The sequence below is a fragment of the Chrysemys picta genome, chromosome 20, assembly GCF_011386835.1.
Source record: "Chrysemys picta bellii isolate R12L10 chromosome 20, ASM1138683v2, whole genome shotgun sequence".
In the NCBI taxonomy this organism is placed as follows: Eukaryota; Metazoa; Chordata; order Testudines; family Emydidae; genus Chrysemys; species Chrysemys picta.
The window spans coordinates 1,312,368-1,333,989 of NC_088810.1; the positions used below are offsets into that span (position 1 = coordinate 1,312,368).

Genomic DNA, 21,622 nt, shown 5'->3' on the forward strand with positions numbered 1-21,622 from the left:
TGTGACGAACTGGGCCTGTTCGTACTGCGGTCTGGGAATGCTGAGTGGGGAGCGTGGCTGGGATAGTCTGCATTGGGGGATGGGAGACTGACCGAGGGAAGATACCTGAGCATGTAACCTGAGAACCCAGGAAGGGGTTAGAGGCCAGGTGACACCTTGGCCCGGGAAACTGAACAAAGGCTGTGGGAGGGGTCGCTGAAGGGAGAGTTTCAGGAGCTGGCTGGTGATGTGGCTGGGAGGGAGACAGGGCTCTGACCTCCCAAGGGGGCTGGGGTGCCCGAGGACCCCAAGAAGGACCTAACTGAGGGGGGTCCTGTTGTCTGTGCCTGCAAGACCTGTCTTGGACTGTGTCACTGTCATCTAAATAAACCTTCTGCTTTACTGGCTGGCTGAGAGTCATGGTGAATCGCAGGACGCCGGGGGTGCAGGGCCCTGAGTCCCCCAATACTCTGTGACAACTGGTGGCAGCGGCGGGATCTACTGCACCCCGTGGACGGCGCTTCCTGCAGTAAGTGACTGGGGAGCAGTAAAGCGAAGGGGGATTGACGGGGACCAGGCATGCTGAAGAGTGAGAGAGAGACGGTTATTACCCCTGGGAGTGTGTGACCAGCGAGAAAGACTTTTGCAGTAACAGGGTCCCCCGGGGGGATCGCAGCGAGTGGTTCCAGGGGCGGAGGAGTCTGCAGCTCGACCCTGGCAGAGAGGTGGTGACCTCGAGAAGGGCTGGCACACTAGGGGTCCCCCTGGGAACTGTGGGGAGCTGTGAGCACACAGGCCGGTGAGTGGCCAGCAGGAAGATGTATGCCAAGCGGCTTAAGAGCGACCTGGTGGAGCTGTGCAAGCAGAGGGGGCTGTGCATTGGGAGGCTCACCAAAGAACAGCTCATTGCCCAGCTGGAGGCGGAAGATCGCGCGAATGAACTGATCCCTGTGTCTCAGGGAAGCAGCCTGGCAAATGCAGCGCAGGCACCAGTGTCTGTCCCAGCTGGGAGTGGTCGGCCGGCTGCTGAGGGCTTCCCGAGACCCCTCCTTCCTATGCCTAGGGGAAGGGTGGGGAGGAGCCCAGCAAATACCGAGGGCGCCGTGACCCCCCCGGCCAGCAGGGGATCCTCCCGGCGAAGCTCGCCGGCCAGCAGAGGATCCTCCCGGCAACGTTCGGCATCCGTGGAGCGGAATTGGCTGGAATGGGAGAAAGAGCTAAAACTGAGAGAGCTGGAGGATCGTGAACGACAGAGACAGCATGAAGAGAGACAGCATCAGCATGAACGGGAGGAGAATGAGAGACAGAGACAGGAGAATGAGAGACAGCATCAGCGTGAACTGGAACTGGCGAGACTGAAGGGCAGCGAACCCCCGGCTGCGGTGAGTGAGGGGGGACCCAGGACTGCACGGAGCTTTGATAAGTGCATCCTGGCCCCACGCAAGGAGGGGGAGGACATGGATGATTTCCTGGATGCCTTTGAGACGGCCTGCGAGCTGCACCAGGTTGATCCCGCGGACAGACTCCGGGTCCTTACCCCCTTACTGGACCCCAAAGCCGTGGCATTGTATCGCCAACTGGAAGAGGCGGAGAAAGGGGACTACGAACTATTCAAAAAGGCCCTGCTACGTGAGTTTGGGCTGACTCCTGAGATGTACTGGGAAAGGTTCCGGAGTCATGATAAAACCCCTGAGATCTCATATCTGCAACTAACCGTCCGCATGGAAAGATACGCCAGCAAGTGGGCTGATGGGGCCCAGACGAAGGAGGTGTGACAATGCAGTTCTGGCGGAACCCAACTAAGAGTGCCAACTCAGGACAAATTGCTCAAACAGGGCAGTTACAGCCCAAGGCTGGGGTTTTTCCACCTCTAAGGCAAACCAAACCAGCCAGACTAGGAGAACTTCGGTCTCACCCCACTGGCTAACCACAAGTCTCACAAGCAATCTCCTTAGACACCCCAGTTTCCCAGTATTACCACCAGTGCCACTTGTTATGGGGACAAATGGTTATGAAAACCAATACCCCAGTAAAAGAAAAAGGTTCTCCTGATCCCAAAGGACCAAGCCCCAGCCCCAGGTCAATATACAAATCAGATCTTACCCACAAATTACGCTTTTGCCAATCCTTTAGAATCTAAAATCTAAAGGTTTATTCATAAAAGGAAAAAGATAGAGATGAGAGCTAGAATTGGTTAAATGGAATCAATTACATACAGTAATGGCAAAGTTCTTGGTTTAGGCTTGCCGCAGTGATGGAATAAACTGCAGGTTCAAATCAAGTCTCTGGAATACATCCCCCGCTGGGATGGGTCCTCAGTCCTTTGTTCAAAGCTTCAGTTTGTAGCAAAGTCCCTCCAGAGGTAAGAAGCAGGATTGAAGACAAGATGGAGATGAGGAATCAGCCTTATATAGTCTTTTCCAGGTGTAAGAACACCTCTTTGTCCTTACTGTGGAAAATTACAGCAACATGGAGTCTGGAGTCACATGGGCCAGTCCCCGCATACTTTGCTGAGTTACAAGGCGTATCTGCCTTCTCTCAATGGGTCCATTGTAGAGCTGATGGTCCTTAATGGGCCATCAAGCAGGCTAGGCAGAGCTAATCTCAGCTTGTCTGGGATCTCACCCAGAAGCATAGCATAAGTTTGCCATACAGACAGTATAGAGCCAATATTCATAACTTCAACTACAAAACTGATACACACATATAGACAGCATAATCATAACCAGTAAACCATAACCTTGTCCTAGACACCCCATTTGACCCCCTTTATACAAGATTTGGGTGCCACTACAGGACCTTGGTTGCAACAATGATCTATATGGTCCCATTTTATGTCAATAACGTCACAGGAGGACCTGGTTAAACTGCTGGTACTGGAGCAACTGTATGAGCGGTGCCCATCCGACCTGAGGCTGTGGTTGGTGGACAGAAAGCCAGAGAACCCGCGACATGCAGGCCGGCTGGCCGATGAGTTTGTGAAGAGCCGGTCAGGGGATAACAGGAAGGAGTCCCAAAGGAACAGTCCCACCACAACACAGAGAGAGAGTCACCATTCGACCTCCCCGTTGGAAAATACGGAAAACCCCCATGAAAGGGGAACATCCGGCGTCAGGGCCATCCGACCCACTCGAGGGGACCCATGGGACATGGGCTGCTATCACTGTGGCCAGAAAGGCCACATACGGGCCCAATGCCCCAGGCTCAGGGACAGACTGAGCAGACCGAACCCACAGAGGGTTGACTGGGTAGAGACCCAGCCCGGCGAGAGGCAGCATTCCCAGGGGAGGGGGGCTGGCAGAGTACCACCTGCTAAGGAGGGAGGAGAGCTCCAGGCCAGCTCCTCTAGGGGGCTGGATGTGCCAGACTCAGGGTTTTTGGTTTATACGGTCGGCGCGGGGCTGTCCCTCCGGAGAGAGTGCCTTGTTCCCCTGGAGGTGGATGGGAGGAAGGTCAATGGATACTGGGATACGGGCGCAGAGGTGACGCTGGCCCGGCCCGAGGTGGTGGCCCCAGATCAGGTGGTGCCCAACACCTACCTGACCCTGACGGGGGTGGGCGGAACACCAGTCAAAGTGCCTGTGGCAAGGGTACACCTGAAGTGGGGGGCCAAGGAGGGCCCCAAGGATGTGGGGGTACACCCGTATTTGCCCACTGAGGTGTTGATGGGGGGGGACCTGGAGAACTGGCCAAGCAACCCTCAAAGGGCACTGGTTGTGACCCGCAGTCAGAGCTGGCGAGGGGCACTGCGCCCTGGCCTTGGGGGGGGTGCCTTGCCTGAGGCGCAGGACCCTAACCTGGTGGGGAGGGAACGCCCAGGGACACGGCTCAGGGAGGCTGCAGCTTCGGACCCAGCGGGCGAGAAAGAGCAGGTGGCCATCCCCGTCCCAGCTGCTGAGTTCCAGGCCGAGTTACAGAGAGATCCCTCCTTGCGGAAGATAAGGGACCTGGCCGACCTCAGTGCGGTACAGACCATGGAACGAGGTGGCCGGAAAAGGTTCCTGTGGGAGAAGAGGTTCCTGTACCGAGAATGGGCTCCCCCAGGGAAAATGGAGTCAGGGGGGATCAGGAGGCAGCTGGTGGTACCCCAGAAGTATCGCCGCCAGCTGCTGTGCCGGGCCTATGACATTCCCCTCTCAGGGCACCAGGGAACCTGGCGTACCCAGCAGAGGCTGCTACGGAGCTTTTACTGGCCTGGGGTCTTTGTTACTGTCCGACAGTACTGCCGATCCTGTGACCCCTGTCAGAGGGGGAGGAAGGCCTGGGACAAGGGGAAAATGGCTTTAGGACCCTTGCCCAGCATAGGTAGGGTTACCATCCGTCCGTATTTCCCCGGACATGTCCGGATTTTGTGTCTCTAAATAGCCGTCCGGGAGGAATTGGTAACATGGTTAAAATGTCCGGGGAGGTTTTCTCCCTCCCTCCCTTCCATGCAGAGTGTGGCTGCTGATTGGGCGGCTAGGCCGATTGACCCACTCCCATTGGCCTCCAGCAGCCAGAGCCCTCCCCTGCTCCCCCCTCCCTCTGTCTGCAGCCCTGTGTAACACACAAACCGACCCACGTGGAGCCAGAATGGTAAGAGGAGTGGGGGGGGGGCAGTCAGGGAGCGGGGGAGTGTTGGATGGGTCCCCAGCCTCCACCTGCCACCCCCCCTCTGCGCATCCCCCCCTCCGTGGGTCCCCCCCTCCCTGTCTGCCTCTCGCTTGTCTGCGTGTACTGCCAGAGCCGGCAGCAACTGCTGTCTGCTGCCCCCGGGTCCTAGTGCCCCCATCCACTAATGGGAAGACAGGCTGCCCTTACCCTGTCCTTCCACCCTAGCCCTGAGCCTCTCCAACACCCCAAACCCCCCCAGCCCCAGCCCTCATCCCCACACACCCTAATCCTCTGCTCCATCCCTGAGCCCCCTCCTGCATCATGAACCCCTCATCCCCAGACCCACAGCCCTCACCCCTGCATCCCCGCCTATCCCCAAACTCCCTCCCAATCCCCCTCCCCCTTCCCACACACCCCCTCCTGCCCTCAAACTTCCTCCCAAAGCCTGCACCCCCTCCCTTTGCACCGCCTCTCACCCCCAAACTCCATCCCAGAGCCTGCACCCCTCACCCCCTCCTGCACACCCACCCCCTGCCCCAGCCCGGAGCCTGCACCCAGCACCCAAACGCTATCCCAGAACCTGCACCCCTCCTGCACCCTAATCCCCAGCCCAGGACCTGCACCCCAGACCTCCTCCCCCCACCCAACCCCCCTCCCAGAGCCTTAGGCAGGTTGGGTGGGGGGTTCTGGGCACCACCAAAATTTCTACAACCCTGCCACCCATGCGAGTGGATAAGGGTCAGGACAGTCAGGGGACAGGTAGGGTCCTGGGGGGGGGGCAGTTAGGGTAAGGGGTTCTCAGCAGGGGGCAGTCAGGGGACAAGAAGCAGGGGGGGTTGGGGTTCTGAGGGGAGCAGTCAGGGGGTGGGAAGTGGGAAGGAGTGGATGGGGCGGGGCTAGGGCGGGGCTTCCCCCCTCCCCCCCCAGTGTCCTCTTTTTTGTTTGTGGAAATATGGTAACCCTAGCATAGAGGAGCCTTTCCAGAGGGTGGCCAAGGTTAAAAGGGGGGCTCTGAACCAAGAGAGCCCAAATCACCGACCTCCAGACTGGAGCGCTGGGAGAAGACCACAGCCCAGTTGGAGCCCCAGGGGTATTGGGGTGGGAAAAGGACACAGGCCGCATAAGCCTTCCCACAGGCGAACTACGAGTGCCATCGAGCACCCCCGTCCTAAGGGGGGGCGTGAAACTGGAGGGGCTTGGTGTAATTCTCACCAAGGAATGGGAGGGATGCGGGGGCATCCATGGGAACGGGGGTAGGTTCGAACTTCCCCGGGTCACTGGCTAAAGTGACCCTGCTCAGTTCGGTCTCGGAGGGGGGAGAGATGTGACGAACTGGGACTGTTCTTAAAGTGGTCTGTGAATGCTGACAGGGGAGTGTCTGAGGCCTGGTCTACACTACGAGTTTAGGTCGAATTTAGCAGCGTTAAATTAAATTAAGCCTGGACACGTCCACACACCGAGGCCCTTTTTTTCGACTTAAAGGGCCCTTTAAACCGGTTTCTTTACTCCACCTCCGACGAGGGGATTAGCAATAAAATCGGCCTTAGCGGGTCGGATTTGGGGTAGTGTGGACGGAATTTGACGTTATTGGCCTCCGGGAGCTATCCCACAGTGCTTCATTGTGACCACTCTGGACAGCGCTCTCAACTCAGATGCACTGACCAGGTAGAAAGGAAAAGCCCTGCGAACGTTTGAATTTAATTTCCTGTTTGCCCAGCGTGGAGAGCACAGGTGACCATGCAGAGCTCATCAGCACAGGTAACGATGATGGAGTCCCAGGATCGCAAAAGAGCTCCAGCATGGACCGAACGGGAGGTACGGGATCTGCTCGCCATATGGGGAGATGAATCAGTGCTAGCTGAACTCCGTAGCAGTAAAAGAAATGGCAAAATATCAGAAAAGGTCTCCAAGGCCATGAAGGACCGGGGCCATAACAGGGACGCACAGCAGTGCCGCGTGAAAATTAAGGAGCTACGGCAAACCTACCACAAAGCCAGAGAGGCAAACGGAAGGTCTGGGGCAGAGCCGCAAACATGCTGCTTCTACGCAGAGCTGCATGCCCTGCTAGGGGGTGCAGCCACCACTACCCCAACCGTGTGCTATGACTCCGTCAATGGAGAAACACACAGGGAAGAGGGTTCGGGGTACGAGGAAGATGAGGATGGAGGTACTGTAGGTAGCTCACAGCAGCAAGGAAGCGGAGAAACCGGTTTCCCCAACAGCCAGGATATGTTTATCACCCTGGACCTGGAACCAGTAACTCACCCAAGGCGTGCTCCCAGACCCTGAGGGCACACCGGGGACCTCTGGTGAGTGTACCTTTGTAAATATTACACATGGTTTAAAAGCAAGCGTGTTTAATGATTAATGATTAATTTGCCCTGGCAATCGCGGCCAGTACAGTTACTGGAAAAGTCTGTTAACGTGTATGGGACGGAGCAGAAATCCTCCAGGGACATCTCCAGAAAGCTCTCCTTCATGTACTCCCAAAGCCTTTGCAAAAGGTTTCTGGGGAGGGCTGCCTTATTCCGTCCGCCATGGTAGGACACTTTACCACGCCAGGCCAGTAGCACGTAGTCTGGAATCATTGCATAAAGCATGGCAGCGTATGGTCCCGGTGTTTGCTGGCATGCAGACAACATCCATTCCTTATCTCTCTGTGTTATCCTCAGGAGAGTGATATCATTCACGGTCACCTGGTGGAAATGGGGTGATTTTATTAAGGGGACATTCAGAGGTGCCCGTTCCTGCTCGGCTGAACAGAAATGTTCCCCGCTGTTAGCCACACAGTGGGGGGGGGGAGGGATAAAGTGATCATCCCAGACAATTGGGTGTGTGTGTGTGGGGTAGTTGGGTTTGTGCTGCATGTTAACCCAGAAACCACAGCCCCTCCTTCTACATTGCAAACCCATTTTAAATGGCCAACCCAATGGGTCCTTGGTATGGGAAATGAGGGCGCTGCTGTTTGAAACCATTCCCACATGTTATGAAGGTTAAAAAAGCCAAAAGACTGTGGCTTACCATGGCTGCCTGCAAGCCGAAATCTGTTGCCTGGCACTGCGTGAGTGATCTCTCACACCAAACCGGCAGGCCTTCAATATAAGAGAAAAAATGCGACCTTGTAACGAAAGCACATGTGCTGTGTAACGTGAACAGCAAAATTTAATGTGAAAGAGTGTACCCATTGTTCTCTAAAATGTGTCTTTTTAACCACCTCTCCCTTCTCCTCCACCAGCTGCAAATGTTTCTCCTTCACAGAGGCTAGTGAAGATTAGAAGGAGAAAACAGCGGACTCGGGATGATATGTTCTCGGAGCTCCAGATGTCCTCCCACGCTGACAGAGCACAGCAGAATGCGTGGAGGCAGTCAGTGTCAGACTACAGAAAAGCACAATATGAACGAGAGGAGAGGTGGCTGGCTGAATCGCGGGCTGAAGAGAGCAAGTGGCGGGCTGAAGAGGATAGGTGGCGTCAGCTTGCTGACAGAAGGCAAGAGTCGATGCTCCGGCTGCTGGAGCATTAAACTGATATGCTCGAGCGTATGGTTGAGCTGCAGGAAAGGCAGCAGGAGCAGAGACTGCCGCTACAGCCCCTGTGTAACCAACAGCCCTCCTCCCCAAGTTCCATAGCCTCCTCACCCAGACGCCCAAGAATGCAGTGGGGGGAGCCTCTGGCCACCCAGTCACTCCACCCCAGATGATTGCCCGAGCATCAGAAGGCTGGCCTTCAATAAGAGTTAAAGTTTTAAACTGCAGTGTGTCCTTTTCCTTCCCTCCTCCCCCACCCATCCCAGGCTACCTTGGCAATTATCCCCCTAGTTGTGTGATGAATTAATAAAGAATGCATGAATGTGAAGTAACAATAACTTTATTGCCTCTGCAAGCGGTGCTCGAAGGGGGGAGGGGAGGGTGGGGTGGTTGGTTTACAGGGAAGTAGAGTGAGCTGGGGGTGGGGGGGGGGCGGAGGGTTCATCCAGGAGAAACAAACAGAAGTTTCACACCGTAGCCTGGCCAGTCACAAAACTGGTTTTCAAAGCTTCTCTGATGCGCACCGCGCCCTGCTGTGCTCCTCTAACCGCCCTGGTGTCTGGCTGCGCGTAATCAGCGGCCAGGCGAGTTGCCTCAACCTCCCACCCCGCCATAAATGTCTCCCCCTTACTCTCACAGATATTGTGGAGCGCACAGCAAGCAGCGATAACAATGGGGATATTGGTTTCGCTGAGGTCTGAGTGAGTCAGCAAACAGTGCCAGCGCGCTTTTAAACATCCAAATGCACATTCCACCACCATTCGGCACTTGCTCAGCCTATAGTTGAACAGGTCCTGACTCCTGTCCAGGCTGCCTGTGTACGGCTTCATGAGCCATGGCATTAAGGGGTAGGCTGGGTCCCCAAGGATCACGATAGGCATTTCAACATCCCCAACGGTTACTTTCTGGTCCGGGAAGAAAGTCCCTTCCTCCAGCTTTTGAAACAGAGCAGAGTTCCTGAAGACGCGAGCATCATGTACCTTTCCCGGCCATCCCACGTTGATGTTAGTGAAACGTCCCTTGTGATCCACCAGAGCTTGCAGCAGCATTGAAAAGTACCCCTTGTGGTTTATGTACTCGGTGGCTTGGTGCTCCGGTGACAAGATAGGGATATGGGTTCCGTCTATGGCCCCACCACAGTTTGGGAATCCCATTTCAGCAAAACCATCCACTATGACCTGCACGTTTCCCAGAGTCACTACCCTTGATATCAGCAGGTCTTTGATTGCTTTGGCTACTTGCATCACAGCAGCCCCCACAGTAGATTTGCCCACTCCAAATTGATTCCCGACTGACCGGTAGCTGTCTGGTGTTGCAAGCTTCCACCAGGCTATCACCACTCGCTTCTCAACTGTGAGGGCTGCTCTCATCCTGGTATTCTGGCGCTTCAGGGCAGGGGAAAGCAAGTCAGAAAGTTCCATGAAAGTGCCCTTACGCATGCGAAAGTTTCGCAGCCACTGGGAATCGTCCCACACCTGCAGCACGATGCGGTCCCACCAGTCTGTGCTTGTTTCCCGGGCCCAGAATCGGTGTTCCACGGCATGAACCTGCCCCAGTGACACCATGATTTGCACATTGCTGGGGCCCATACCTTGTGAGAGGTCTATATCCATGTCAATTTCCTCATCACTCTCGTCGCCGTGCTGCAATCGCCTCCTCGCCTGGTTTTGCTTTGGCATGTTCTGGCTCTGCACATACTCCAGGACAATGCGCGTGGTGTTCATAGTGCTCATAATTGCCGCGGTGATCTGAGCGGGCTCCATGATCCCAGTGCTACGGCGTCTGGGCTGAAAAAAGGTGCGAAACTATTGTCTGAGGGAGGGAGGGGAGAGTGGCAACATGGCTTACAGGGAATTAAAATCGACAAAGGTGGCTGTGCATCAGGGAGAAACACAAACAACTGTCACACCGAATGGCCCCCCCAAAGATTGAACTCAAAACCCTGGGTTTAGCAGGCCGTTGATTTCACGGTGGGAGGGGGAAGGAAATGAATACAGAACAAATCTGGTCCATCTATTTTTTACATCTTAGGCTGGCAGCAGACGGTGCAGCATGACTGATAGCCATCGGCATCTTCTGGGTGCTTGGCAGAAGATGGTGTATTACGATTGCTAGCCATCATCGTCAAGACGGTTCAATAGGACTGCCGGCAGGACTGAGTCTCCAGGAGACAAAACATGTCTGCCCAGGTGCCTCTGACCAAACTCAGTGAGGAATACGATGCCGATGGATACCAATCGTAATACACCATCTACTGCCAAAAGGCAAGGAGCTGCTGCTGTGTAGCAATGCAGTACCACGTCTGCCGGCACCCAGATGACATATGGTGACGGTGAGCTGAGCGGGCTCCATGCTTGGCGTGGTATGTTGTCTGCACAGGTAACCCAGGTAAAAAGGTATGAATCGATTGTCTGCCGTTGCTCTGATGAAGGGGGAGGGGCCTGACGACATGTACCCAGAACCCCCCGCGACACTGTTTTTGCATCATTCAGGCATTGGGATCTCAACCCAGAATTCCAATGGGCAGCGGAGACTGCGGGAACTGTGGGATAGCTGTGGGATAGCTACCCATAGTGCAATGCTCCGGAAGTCGACGCTAGCCTCAGTACTGTGGACGCGGTCCGCCGACTAGAGCACTTAGCGCATTTTATGTGGGGACACATAAAATCGACTGTATAAAACCGATTTCTATAAAACCGGCTTCTATAAATTCGACCTAATTTTGTAGTGTAGACATACCCTTACGGAGGTTTGGACCCAGCCTGTGGGCTGAAGGGGGCTGGGAGATGTATGCACCGTTTCAGATTTAGCGCCTAGGTTTGCACGGTATATAATCCTGTACCTGCCTACTCCGATCAGAGGGATTCAGCAGCAGTCTGGCTTTAGTGGGACACATGCAGGGACTTCTACTCCCGCTTGACATCCTGCCGAGGGGAGACTGTCTCCCTGCTTGAAAAACTCACTCCTATGGAGAAAGAGGCAGAAAGCTGGAAAGTGATAGGGACAGGGGTGCAAACAAAGAAAAACGGTTGGAGGAACAAGTTGGGGAAAATGGAAAAACAGAAAAAGAAAATCGAGTTGCAGGGCATGATAAACAAGGACAAGGCAGGGCTCTCCCCGCTGATCACAGCCGAAGCCACTTGCTTATCAAACCCCTTACACAGAGGCTTGGATTCGAACCGCCGTAGCAGCGGTGCCGGCAGGAGAATGGGACTTTGATGCCCCTGGGTGGGGGACGCCCCGTGGGAATGCGGCGAGGGCTGGGAAAGAGAGAGACGGGGCAGCGATTCTGAGCCCCGGGGCCGGTTGCAGCCGTTACCAGAATTACTATAACAGAAACGGACACAGCTCAGAGGGAAGCTGGCTCACAACCCCAAATATTTTTGTGCCCGTCTCGGCCCCTTTTCCAGTTCTAACGGGTCTTTTTGGAGCTGGGCGCCCAGAACTCCCCACAGCGCTCACGGGGTGGGCGGCCCCTGGCCAGCAGCATGATGAGTGTGTCTGTCCGATTATCGCTCCCTCGCCTGCCCGCTCCCTCCGCCCCCGGCCTGTTCACTGTTCGAGCGGCTGCTGTGCATGGAGCGAATGTTTACAGAGAAATGTCCATGATGCCAACTCACAGACCAGGCCGATGATCCGGGTGTGGCAGCTCAAAATCCCCTGAATGCGTCAGACTCAGATGGAAACCGAAAGCAGCCGGAGCCTTTCCCAGCATGGGACTGATTACGGGAAACCAGGCTGGGGGTTTTGCCTCCCTCTGCAGCATGGGGCAGGGGGCACTCGCAGGTTTAGATGAATATAAATGGAGGTGTCTGTCACTTAACCCCTGATTTGAGGCCGTCAGTGACTTGGCCTGAGGTCGGGGCCTGTGGGACGAAGTGGGACTGTTCTTAATGTTTTTATCTGAATACTGTGTGTGTGCCTCAGTTTCCCCTATGCATTTCTTAGGTCTCTAGGTGGTGGGATAAGGGGTGTGATTGTTGCAGAGCCCTAGGGGGGCAGTGTGATGGTGTCTGCACAGAGAATGGCCGACACCCTGTCTCCTGATGGCCTGGGCCGCGCTCCTGCAAGGTGCCAACTGAAGGTGTTGGAGAACAAAGAGATCAGGTGACCTCCTGGCCCGGGAAAGAGACAAAGGCAGAGGAGGGGCTGGAGGGAGGCTCAGTTTGGAGCTGGCTGGGGAGGCCCAGAACCGGGGTCTGGGCTCCCCACCCCCCAAGATGGACCTGACTGAGGGGTCCTGTTCTGGGTAAGCAGGGCCGGCTCCAGGGTTTTTGCCGCCCCAAGCAGCCACCCCCCCCACCCCTCGCAAAACAAAAAACAAACAAACAAAAAAGCCGCGATCGCGATCTGCGGCACTTCGGCGGGAGGTCCTTCGCTCCGAGCGGGAGTGAGGGACCCACCGCCGAATTGCCACCGAAGAGCCGGACGTGCCGCCCCCTCTGGTGTGGCCGCCCCAAGCCCCTGCTTGGTAAGCTGGTGCCTGGAGCCGCCCCCGGGTCAGACAGGGAACCAGTCAGAGGACTTGGGCAAGGCTGGACACTGACCAAATTTTTGACCCCACCCCCAAGCTCACCTCTTATATTGGGTGCTGCCTTCCCTGCTTTTGCTTTCCACATCAACCCCAGAGGCTGAAAGCCGCAGAGAAGGAACGTGGCAAAGCGTGGGACATCCCCCCACATCGGAGAGAAACACCGGACAGCTAAAGACCGTGAGTCCTCTGCCTTTGTCCCACCGCGCCCCGGGACATCACTGGGATGAGTTTACCCTGAAAAGGTTTCCTGGTGGTACCGCAGTTCAGAGTGTGGGTGGGGTGGGGGACAGAGCTGTGCCGGCCAAATTCCCCGTGTGGACGCGGCTCTAGCAGCAAATGTTTCCGGCTGTCCGGGTACAAGAACTCGTTGGCGGGCGAAGAGGTGCAGGGGAAGGGGGAGGTGCGGGAGCAGAGGGCTGGGAGAGAGGTGCGGATGAAGGGAGAGTACAAGGGGAAGGGGTGTGGCGAAGGAGTGATGGGGGAGGTATAAGTGGAGGGGCTGCGAGCGGGATGGGGGGTGCAGGGGCTGAGAGGGGCAGGTGAAGGGAGAGTACAAGGGGAAGGGGTGCGGCGAGGGGGGGAGGTACAAGTGGAGGGGCTGTGAGCGGGATGGGGGGTGCAGGGGCTGAGAGGGGCAGGTGAAGGGAGAGTACAAGGGGAAGGGGTGCGGCGAGGGGGGGAGGTACAAGTGGAGGGGCAGCGAGCGGGATAGGGGGTGCAGGGGCTGAGAGGGGCAGGTGAAGGGAGAGTACAAGGGGAAGGGGTGCGGCGAGGGGGGAAGGTACAAGTGGAGGGGCTGCGAGCGGGATGGGGGGTGCAGGGGCTGAGAGGGGCAGGTGAAGGGAGAGTACAAGGGGAAGGGGTGCGGCGAGGCGGGGAGGTATAAGTGGAGGGGCTGCGAGCGGGATGGGGGGTGCAGGGGCTGAGAGGGGCAGGTGAAGGGAGAGTACAAGGGGAAGGGGTGCGGCGAGGGGGGGAGGTACAAGTGGAGGGGCTGCGAGCGGGATGGGGGGTGCAGGGGCTGAGAGGGGCAGGTGAAGGGAGAGTACAAGGGGAAGGGGTGCGGCGAGGGGGGGAGGTACAAGTGGAGGGGCTGCGAGCGGGATGGGGGGTGCAGGGGCTGAGAGGGGCAGGTGAAGGGAGAGTACAAGGGGAAGGGGTGCGGCGAGGGGGGGAGGTACAAGTGGAGGGGCAGCGAGCGGGATAGGGGGTGCAGGGGCTGAGAGGGGCAGGTGAAGGGAGAGTACAAGGGGAAGGGGTGCGGCGAGGGGGGGAGGTACAAGTGGAGGGGCTGCGAGCGGGATGGGGGGTGCAGGGGCTGAGAGGGGCAGGTGAAGGGAGAGTACAAGGGGAAGGGGTGCGGCGAGGCGGGGAGGTATAAGTGGAGGGGCTGCGAGCGGGATGGGGGGTGCAGGGGCTGAGAGGGGCAGGTGAAGGGAGAGTACAAGGGGAAGGGGTGCGGCGAGGGGGGGAGGTACAAGTGGAGGGGCAGCGAGCGGGATAGGGGCTGCAGGGGCTGAGAGGGGCAGGTGAAGGGAGAGTACAATGGGAAGGGGTGCGGCGAGGGGGGAAGGTACAAGTGGAGGGGCTGCGAGCGGGATGGGGGGTGCAGGGGCTGAGAGGGGCAGGTGAAGGGAGAGTACAAGGGGAAGGGGTGCGGCGAGGCGGGGAGGTATAAGTGGAGGGGCTGCGAGCGGGATGGGGGGTGCAGGGGCTGAGAGGGGCAGGTGAAGGGAGAGTACAAGGGGAAGGGGTGCGGCGAGGGGGGGAGGTACAAGTGGAGGGGCTGCGAGCGGGATGGGGGGTGCAGGGGCTGAGAGGGGCAGGTGAAGGGAGAGTACAAGGGGAAGGGGTGCGGCGAGGCGGGGAGGTACAAGTGGAGGGGCAGCGAGCGGGATAGGGGGTGTAGGGGCTGAGAGCGGCAGGTGAAGGGAGAGTACAAGGGGAAGGGGTGCGGCGAGGGGGGGAGGTACAAGTGGAGGGGCTGCGAGCGGGATGGGGGGTGCAGGGGCTGAGAGGGGCAGGTGAAGGGAGAGTACAAGGGGAAGGGGTGCGGCGAGGGGGGGAGGTACAAGTGGAGGGGCTGCGAGCGGGATGGGGGGTGCAGGGGCTGAGAGGGGCGGGTGAAGGGAGTGTACAAGGGGAAGGGGTGCGGCGAGGGGGGGAGGTACAAGTGGAGGGGCAGCGAGCGGGAATGGGGGTGCAGGGGCTGAGAGGGGCGGGTGAAGGGAGAGTACAAGGGGAAGGGGTGCGGCGAGGGGGGAAGGTACAAGTGGAGGGGCTGCGAGCGGGATGGGGGGTGTAGGGGCTGAGAGGGGCAGGTGAAGGGAGAGTACAAGGGGAAGGGGTGCGGCGAGGCGGGGAGGTACAAGTGGAGGGGCTGCGAGCGGGATAGGGGGTGCAGGGGCTGAGAGGGGCAGGTGAAGGGAGAGTACAAGGGGAAGGGGTGCGGCGAGGCGGGGAGGTATAAGTGGAGGGGCTGCGAGCAGGATGGGGGGTGCAGGGGCTGAGAGGGGCAGGTGAAGGGAGAGTACAAGGGGAAGGGGTGCGGCGAGGGGGGGAGGTACAAGTGGAGGGGCTGCGAGCGGGATGGGGGGTGCAGGGGCTGAGAGGGGCAGGTGAAGGGAGAGTACAAGGGGAAGGGGTGCGGCGAGGCGGGGAGGTACAAGTGGAGGGGCAGCGAGCGGGATAGGGGGTGCAGGGGCTGAGAGGGGCAGGTGAAGGGAGAGTACAAGGGGAAGGGGTGCGGCGAGGGGGGGAGGTACAAGTGGAGGGGCTGCGAGCGGGATGGGGGGTGCAGGGGCTGAGAGGGGCAGGTGAAGGGAGAGTACAAGGGGAAGGGGTGCGGCGAGGGGGGGAGGTACAAGTGGAGGGGCTGCGAGCGGGATGGGGGGTGCAGGGGCTGAGAGGGGCAGGTGAAGGGAGAGTACAAGGGGAAGGGGTGCGGCGAGGGGGGGAGGTACAAGTGGAGGGGCAGCGAGCGGGATAGGGGGTGCAGGGGCTGAGAGGGGCAGGTGAAGGGAGAGTACAAGGGGAAGGGGTGCGGCGAGGGGGGGAGGTACAAGTGGAGGGGCTGCGAGCGGGATGGGGGGTGCAGGGGCTGAGAGGGGCAGGTGAAGGGAGAGTACAAGGGGAAGGGGTGCGGCGAGGGGGGGAGGTACAAGTGGAGGGGCTGCGAGCGGGATGGGGGGTGCAGGGGCTGAGAGGGGCAGGTGAAGGGAGAGTACAAGGGGAAGGGGTGCGGCGAGGGGGGGAGGTACAAGTGGAGGGGCAGCGAGCGGGATAGGGGGTGCAGGGGCTGAGAGGGGCAGGTGAAGGGAGAGTACAAGGGGAAGGGGTGCGGCGAGGGGGGGAGGTACAAGTGGAGGGGCTGCGAGCGGGATGGGGGGTGCAGGGGCTGAGAGGGGCAGGTGAAGGGAGAGTACAAGGGGAAGGGGTGCGGCGAGGCGGGGAGGTATAAGTGGAGGGGCTGCGAGCGGGATGGGGGGTGCAGGGGCTGAGAGGGGCAGGTGAAGGGAGAGTACAAGGGGAAGGGGTGCGGCGAGGGGGGGAGGTACAAGTGGAGGGGCAGCGAGCGGGATAGGGGGTGCAGGGGCTGAGAGGGGCAGGTGAAGGGAGAGTACAATGGGAAGGGGTGCGGCGAGGGGGGAAGGTACAAGTGGAGGGGCTGCGAGCGGGATGGGGGGTGCAGGGGCTGAGAGGGGCAGGTGAAGGGAGAGTACAAGGGGAAGGGGTGCGGCGAGGCGGGGAGGTATAAGTGGAGGGGCTGCGAGCGGGATGGGGGGTGCAGGGGCTGAGAGGGGCAGGTGAAGGGAGAGTACAAGGGGAAGGGGTGCGGCGAGGGGGGGAGGTACAAGTGGAGGGGCTGCGAGCGGGATGGGGGGTGCAGGGGCTGAGAGGGGCAGGTGAAGGGAGAGTACAAGGGGAAGGGGTGCGGCGAGGCGGGGAGGTACAAGTGGAGGGGCAGCGAGCGGGATAGGGGGTGCAGGGGCTGAGAGCGGCAGGTGAAGGGAGAGTACAAGGGGAAGGGGTGCGGCGAGGGGGGGAGGTACAAGTGGAGGGGCTGCGAGCGGGATGGGGGGTGCAGGGGCTGAGAGGGGCAGGTGAAGGGAGAGTACAAGGGGAAGGGGTGCGGCGAGGGGGGGAGGTACAAGTGGAGGGGCTGCGAGCGGGATGGGGGGTGCAGGGGCTGAGAGGGGCGGGTGAAGGGAGAGTACAAGGGGAAGGGGTGCGGCGAGGGGGGGAGGTACAAGTGGAGGGGCAGCGAGCGGGATTGGGGGTGCAGGGGCTGAGAGGGGCGGGTGAAGGGAGAGTACAAGGGGAAGGGGTGCGGCGAGGGGGGAAGGTACAAGTGGAGGGGCTGCGAGCGGGATGGGGGTGCAGGGGCTGAGAGGGGCAGGTGAAGGGAGAGTACAAGGGGAAGAGGTGCGGCGAGGCGGGGAGGTACAAGTGGAGGGGCAGCGAGCGGGATAGGGGGTGCAGGGGCTGAGAGGGGCAGGTGAAGGGAGAGTACAAGGGGAAGGGGTGCGGCGAGGGGGGGAGGTACAAGTGGAGGGGCTGCGAGCGGGATGGGGGTGCAGGGGCTGAGAGGGGCAGGTGAAGGGAGAGTACAAGGGGAAGAGGTGCGGCGAGGCGGGGAGGTACAAGTGGAGGGGCAGCGAGCGGGATAGGGGGTGCAGGGGCTGAGAGGGGCAGGTGAAGGGAGAGTACAAGGGGAAGGGGTGCGGCGAGGGGGGGAGGTACAAGTGGAGGGGCTGCGAGCGGGATGGGGGGTGCAGGGGCTGAGAGGGGCAGGTGAAGGGAGAGTACAAGGGGAAGGGGTGCGGCGAGGGGGGGAGGTACAAGTGGAGGGGCTGCGAGCGGGATGGGGGGTGCAGGGGCTGAGAGGGGCAGGTGAAGGGAGAGTACAAGGGGAAGGGGTGCGGCGAGGGGGGGAGGTACAAGTGGAGGGGCAGCGAGCGGGATAGGGGGTGCAGGGGCTGAGAGGGGCAGGTGAAGGGAGAGTACAAGGGGAAGGGGTGTGGCGAGGGGGGAGGTACAAGTGGAGAGGCAGCGAACAGGATGGGGGGTGCAAGGGCTGAGAGGGGCAGGTGAAGGGAGAGTACAAGGGGAAGGGGTGCGGCGAGGGGGGAAGGTACAAGTGGAGGGGCTGCGAGCGGGATGGGGGGTGCAGGGGCTGAGAGGGGCAGGTGAAGGGAGAGTACAAGGGGAAGGGGTGCGGCGAGGCGGGGAGGTATAAGTGGAGGGGCTGCGAGCGGGATGGGGGGTGCAGGGGCTGAGAGGGGCAGGTGAAGGGAGAGTACAAGGGGAAGGGGTGCGGCGAGGGGGGGAGGTACAAGTGGAGGGGCTGCGAGCGGGATGGGGGTGCAGGGGCTGAGAGGGGCAGGTGAAGGGAGAGTACAAGGGGAAGAGGTGCGGCGAGGCGGGGAGGTACAAGTGGAGGGGCAGCGAGCGGGATAGGGGGTGCAGGGGCTGAGAGGGGCAGGTGAAGGGAGAGTACAAGGGGAAGGGGTGCGGCGAGGGGGGGAGGTACAAGTGGAGGGGCTGCGAGCGGGATGGGGGGTGCAGGGGCTGAGAGGGGCAGGTGAAGGGAGAGTACAAGGGGAAGGGGTGCGGCGAGGGGGGGAGGTACAAGTGGAGGGGCTGCGAGCGGGATGGGGGGTGCAGGGGCTGAGAGGGGCAGGTGAAGGGAGAGTACAAGGGGAAGGGGTGCGGCGAGGGGGGGAGGTACAAGTGGAGGGGCAGCGAGCGGGATAGGGGGTGCAGGGGCTGAGAGGGGCAGGTGAAGGGAGAGTACAAGGGGAAGGGGTGTGGCGAGGGGGGAGGTACAAGTGGAGAGGCAGCGAACAGGATGGGGGGTGCAAGGGCTGAGAGGGGCAGGTGAAGGGAGAGTACAAGGGGAAGGGGTGCGGCGAGGGGGGAAGGTACAAGTGGAGGGGCTGCGAGCGGGATGGGGGGTGCAGGGGCTGAGAGGGGCAGGTGAAGGGAGAGTACAAGGGGAAGGGGTGCGGCGAGGCGGGGAGGTATAAGTGGAGGGGCTGCGAGCGGGATGGGGGGTGCAGGGGCTGAGAGGGGCAGGTGAAGGGAGAGTACAAGGGGAAGGGGTGCGGCGAGCGGGGGAGGTAGAAGTGGAGGGGCTGCGAGCGGGATGGGGGGTGCAGGGGCTGAGAGGGGCAGGTGAAGGGAGAGTACAAGGGGAAGGGGTGCGGCGAGGGGGGGAGGTACAAGTGGAGGGGCTGCGAGCGGGATGGGGGGTGCAGGGGCTGAGAGGGGCAGGTGAAGGGAGAGTACAAGGGGAAGGAGTGCGGCGAGGGGGGGAGGTACAAGTGGAGGGGCTGCGAGCGGGATGGGGGGTGCAGGGGCTGAGAGGGGCAGGTGAAGGGAGAGTACAAGGGGAAGGGGTGCGGCGAGGGGGGGAGGTACAAGTGGAGGGGCTGCGAGCGGGATGGGGGGTGCAGGGGCTGAGAGGGGCAGGTGAAGGGAGAGTACAAGGGGAAGGGGTGCGGCGAGGGGGGGAGGTACAAGTGGAGGGGCTGCGAGCGGGATGGGGGGTGCAGGGGCTGAGAGGGGCAGGCGCTGACAGCTGCTTCCCCAGCCCCGTGCAGGCAGAGCCGAGAGGACGGACATTGACCCCCAGGTGCCCGAGTCGCGGGGGTCCCCCGGCAGGGCAGTATCCCCCGCTGCCCCGCTCGGAGCTGGGCTCTGCCTCTCCCCGCCCCTGGCGCTGTGGGGGTCCGGGGCAAGCAGTGCGGGGCTAAGGCGGGGGAGGTGCATGATGGGCTGGGTCCGGGGGCAGGAGGGGGCAGCTCGGGCTGCCCAGCCACTCGCCCCATCAGTGCGCGAGCCGGGATCCGCGCCCCCTGCCCAGCCCGGCGGTGCCCTGCACAGCCCCCTCGGGCGGGGAAACACCGCGCCGCCCTGGGGAGGAGACTCAGAGCAGCAGCGGAGACAGCAGCAGGACCCCTCCTCCCTCCCTGCATACAGGGCCCCACTTCCCTCCCTCCCCGGCTCCTCACACACTCCGGGAGCCCCTCTCGGCACCGCAGCCCAGGCTCGGATCCAGGGGACGATGCTCTGGCTCTCCAGCGGCGGGGCTCTGGCCAGGGCCGGCTCCCGGCTTTTTGCTGCCCCAAGCAAAAAAAAAAGGGGGGCTGGAGTGCCGCCCCTTGGAAAGTGCTGCCCCAAGCACATGCCTGGAGCGCTGGCGCCTAGAGCCGGCCCTGACAGGAACGCTCTGCAGAAGAGACGCTGGGCCGGGTGTCACTACCTAGCGCACAGCGAACGCGCCAGCAGGGGGCACTACAAATCTCAATTGTGCATCGTGCCCATGTCGGGCAAAATCTCTGGGGCTGGTGCTGTCAGAGCCCAGCAATCCCTGATGTTCCAGGGCGGTGACTGAGGGGGTGGGGACATGGGCTGGGGGCTGCTTGCACTGGGTGGCCCCTGGTTCGCCTGGCACGGGTCACGTTATCGCTCCGCACCCGCCATGACCGTACAGCCCTCGAGCGCGTCCCCCCGGGCGTCTCTTTGCCAAGCTGACCAGCCCCCGTCTTTTCAATCTCTCCTCAGAGGGAAGCTGGCTCACAACCCCAGATATTCTTGTTGCCCGTCTCTGCCCCTTTCCCAGACCTGCCCGCAGCGTTCACTCCCCCTGTCCTGGAGGGGGCGGGCGGGGGGAAGAGCCGGGTCTGGCAGCTCCAGTCCCCTGAATGCGCCAGAGTCAGATGGACCCGAAAGCAGCCGGAGCCTTTCCCAGCGGGGGCTGATTCCGGGAAACACTTGGGATGTGTCGGCAGCGCGAGCAGGGCCCTGGCGGGAGCTGGGGGGCTCTGGGTGGACATGCAGGGAGGGGTCACCAACGACCTTCAGCTGGAAGAAAACCCAAGGGGAACTGGTGGCAGCGTTTCATTTCGAAAGGCCGGTTTATCATGGAATCAGAGAATCTCAGGGTTGGAAGGGACCTCAGGAGGTGTCTAGTCCAACCCCCTGCTCAAAGCAGGACCAACCCCAACTAAATCATCCCAGCCAGGGCTTTGTCAAGCCGGTCCTTAAAACCTCTAAGGAAGGAGATTCCACCACCTCCCTAGGCAGGGCCGGCTCCAGGCACCAGCTTGGCAAGCAGGGGCTTGGGGCGGCCACTCCGGAGAGGGGCGGCACTTCCAGCTATTCGGCAGCAATTTGGCGGACGGTCCCTCACTCCCGCTCGGATGGCGTGAGAGAGAGAGATGTGCATTGCCCCTTTAAGTACGCTGACCCCACTCGTAAGTACATTGCCTTGTTACGTTAATCAGCAAGCTGAGACCCACAGCTGCTGCCAGGGAGCTCCCTCCGCCCTGAGCCCTGTCGTGTCCCCACCCGCTCTGTGGAGATGGGGTAAGCGGGGGGCAGGAGCAGGGGGGAGGGGGACACCCTGACATTAGCCCCCCTCTTTTCCCCCCGCACAGCAAGCAGGAGCAGCACAGGGCAGTGGGGGCGGGACAGCTGCAATTGGTAGCCTGCTGGGCATGACGGTGAAGTTGGCGGCTCAGGGCGGCCAAGGGAGCATGAAGGTGAAGGCAGCAGGTGGGGGCGGCCGGCAGGAGGGGGAAGAGCTGATAGAGAAGCTGATGGGGGGCGGCCGGCCCACCCTGGTTCCAAGCCCCCACCAGCCAGCTGCAACGGGCCGCTCTTCCTGTGAGCGGTGGCGGCTGCCAGACGTTAGAAGGGAGCATTGCACAACGTTAAACGAGCCTGTTCCCTAATTGATCCACAACGAAACATCGTTAACCCGGACGACTTTAAGGGAGTTACTGTACTTCAGCCCCCAACAGATTTATTTGGGGGTTTTGCTTTGACGAGACCATCAGACACGTTCCCCTCTCAGGTGGAGTCAACACAATTTCCCCCCCTGGATTTTCTGGTCACTGAATGGAAACAAATCAACCTCCGCTCAGCCCACGGCTTCCGGGCAGCCGGAGAGAGCTCGGAGACGGGGTGTAATCGAGGTGTCA

At 60.5% G+C, this 21,622-nt stretch overlaps 1 protein-coding gene across 5 annotated transcripts in view; it reads left to right on the forward strand.

Annotated features, from left to right (window-relative positions):
- Positions 1-12,655: 12,655 nt before the first annotated feature.
- The window catches only part of LOC101939816 (guanylate-binding protein 1-like), a 74,615-nt gene continuing 65,648 nt past the window's right edge, over positions 12,656-21,622 (forward strand). For 4 of the 5 annotated variants that reach the window (XM_065573937.1, XM_065573943.1, XM_065573938.1 and 1 more), the window contains exon 1: positions 20,914-21,005. In XM_065573937.1, the coding sequence (XP_065430009.1) occupies positions 21,001-21,005 (5 nt within the window). In that variant the 5' untranslated portion in view covers positions 20,914-21,000. Of the gene's footprint in view, positions 12,810-20,913; positions 21,006-21,622 lie in introns of those variants that run through there. The other variant, XM_065573939.1, reaches the window with a different exon arrangement.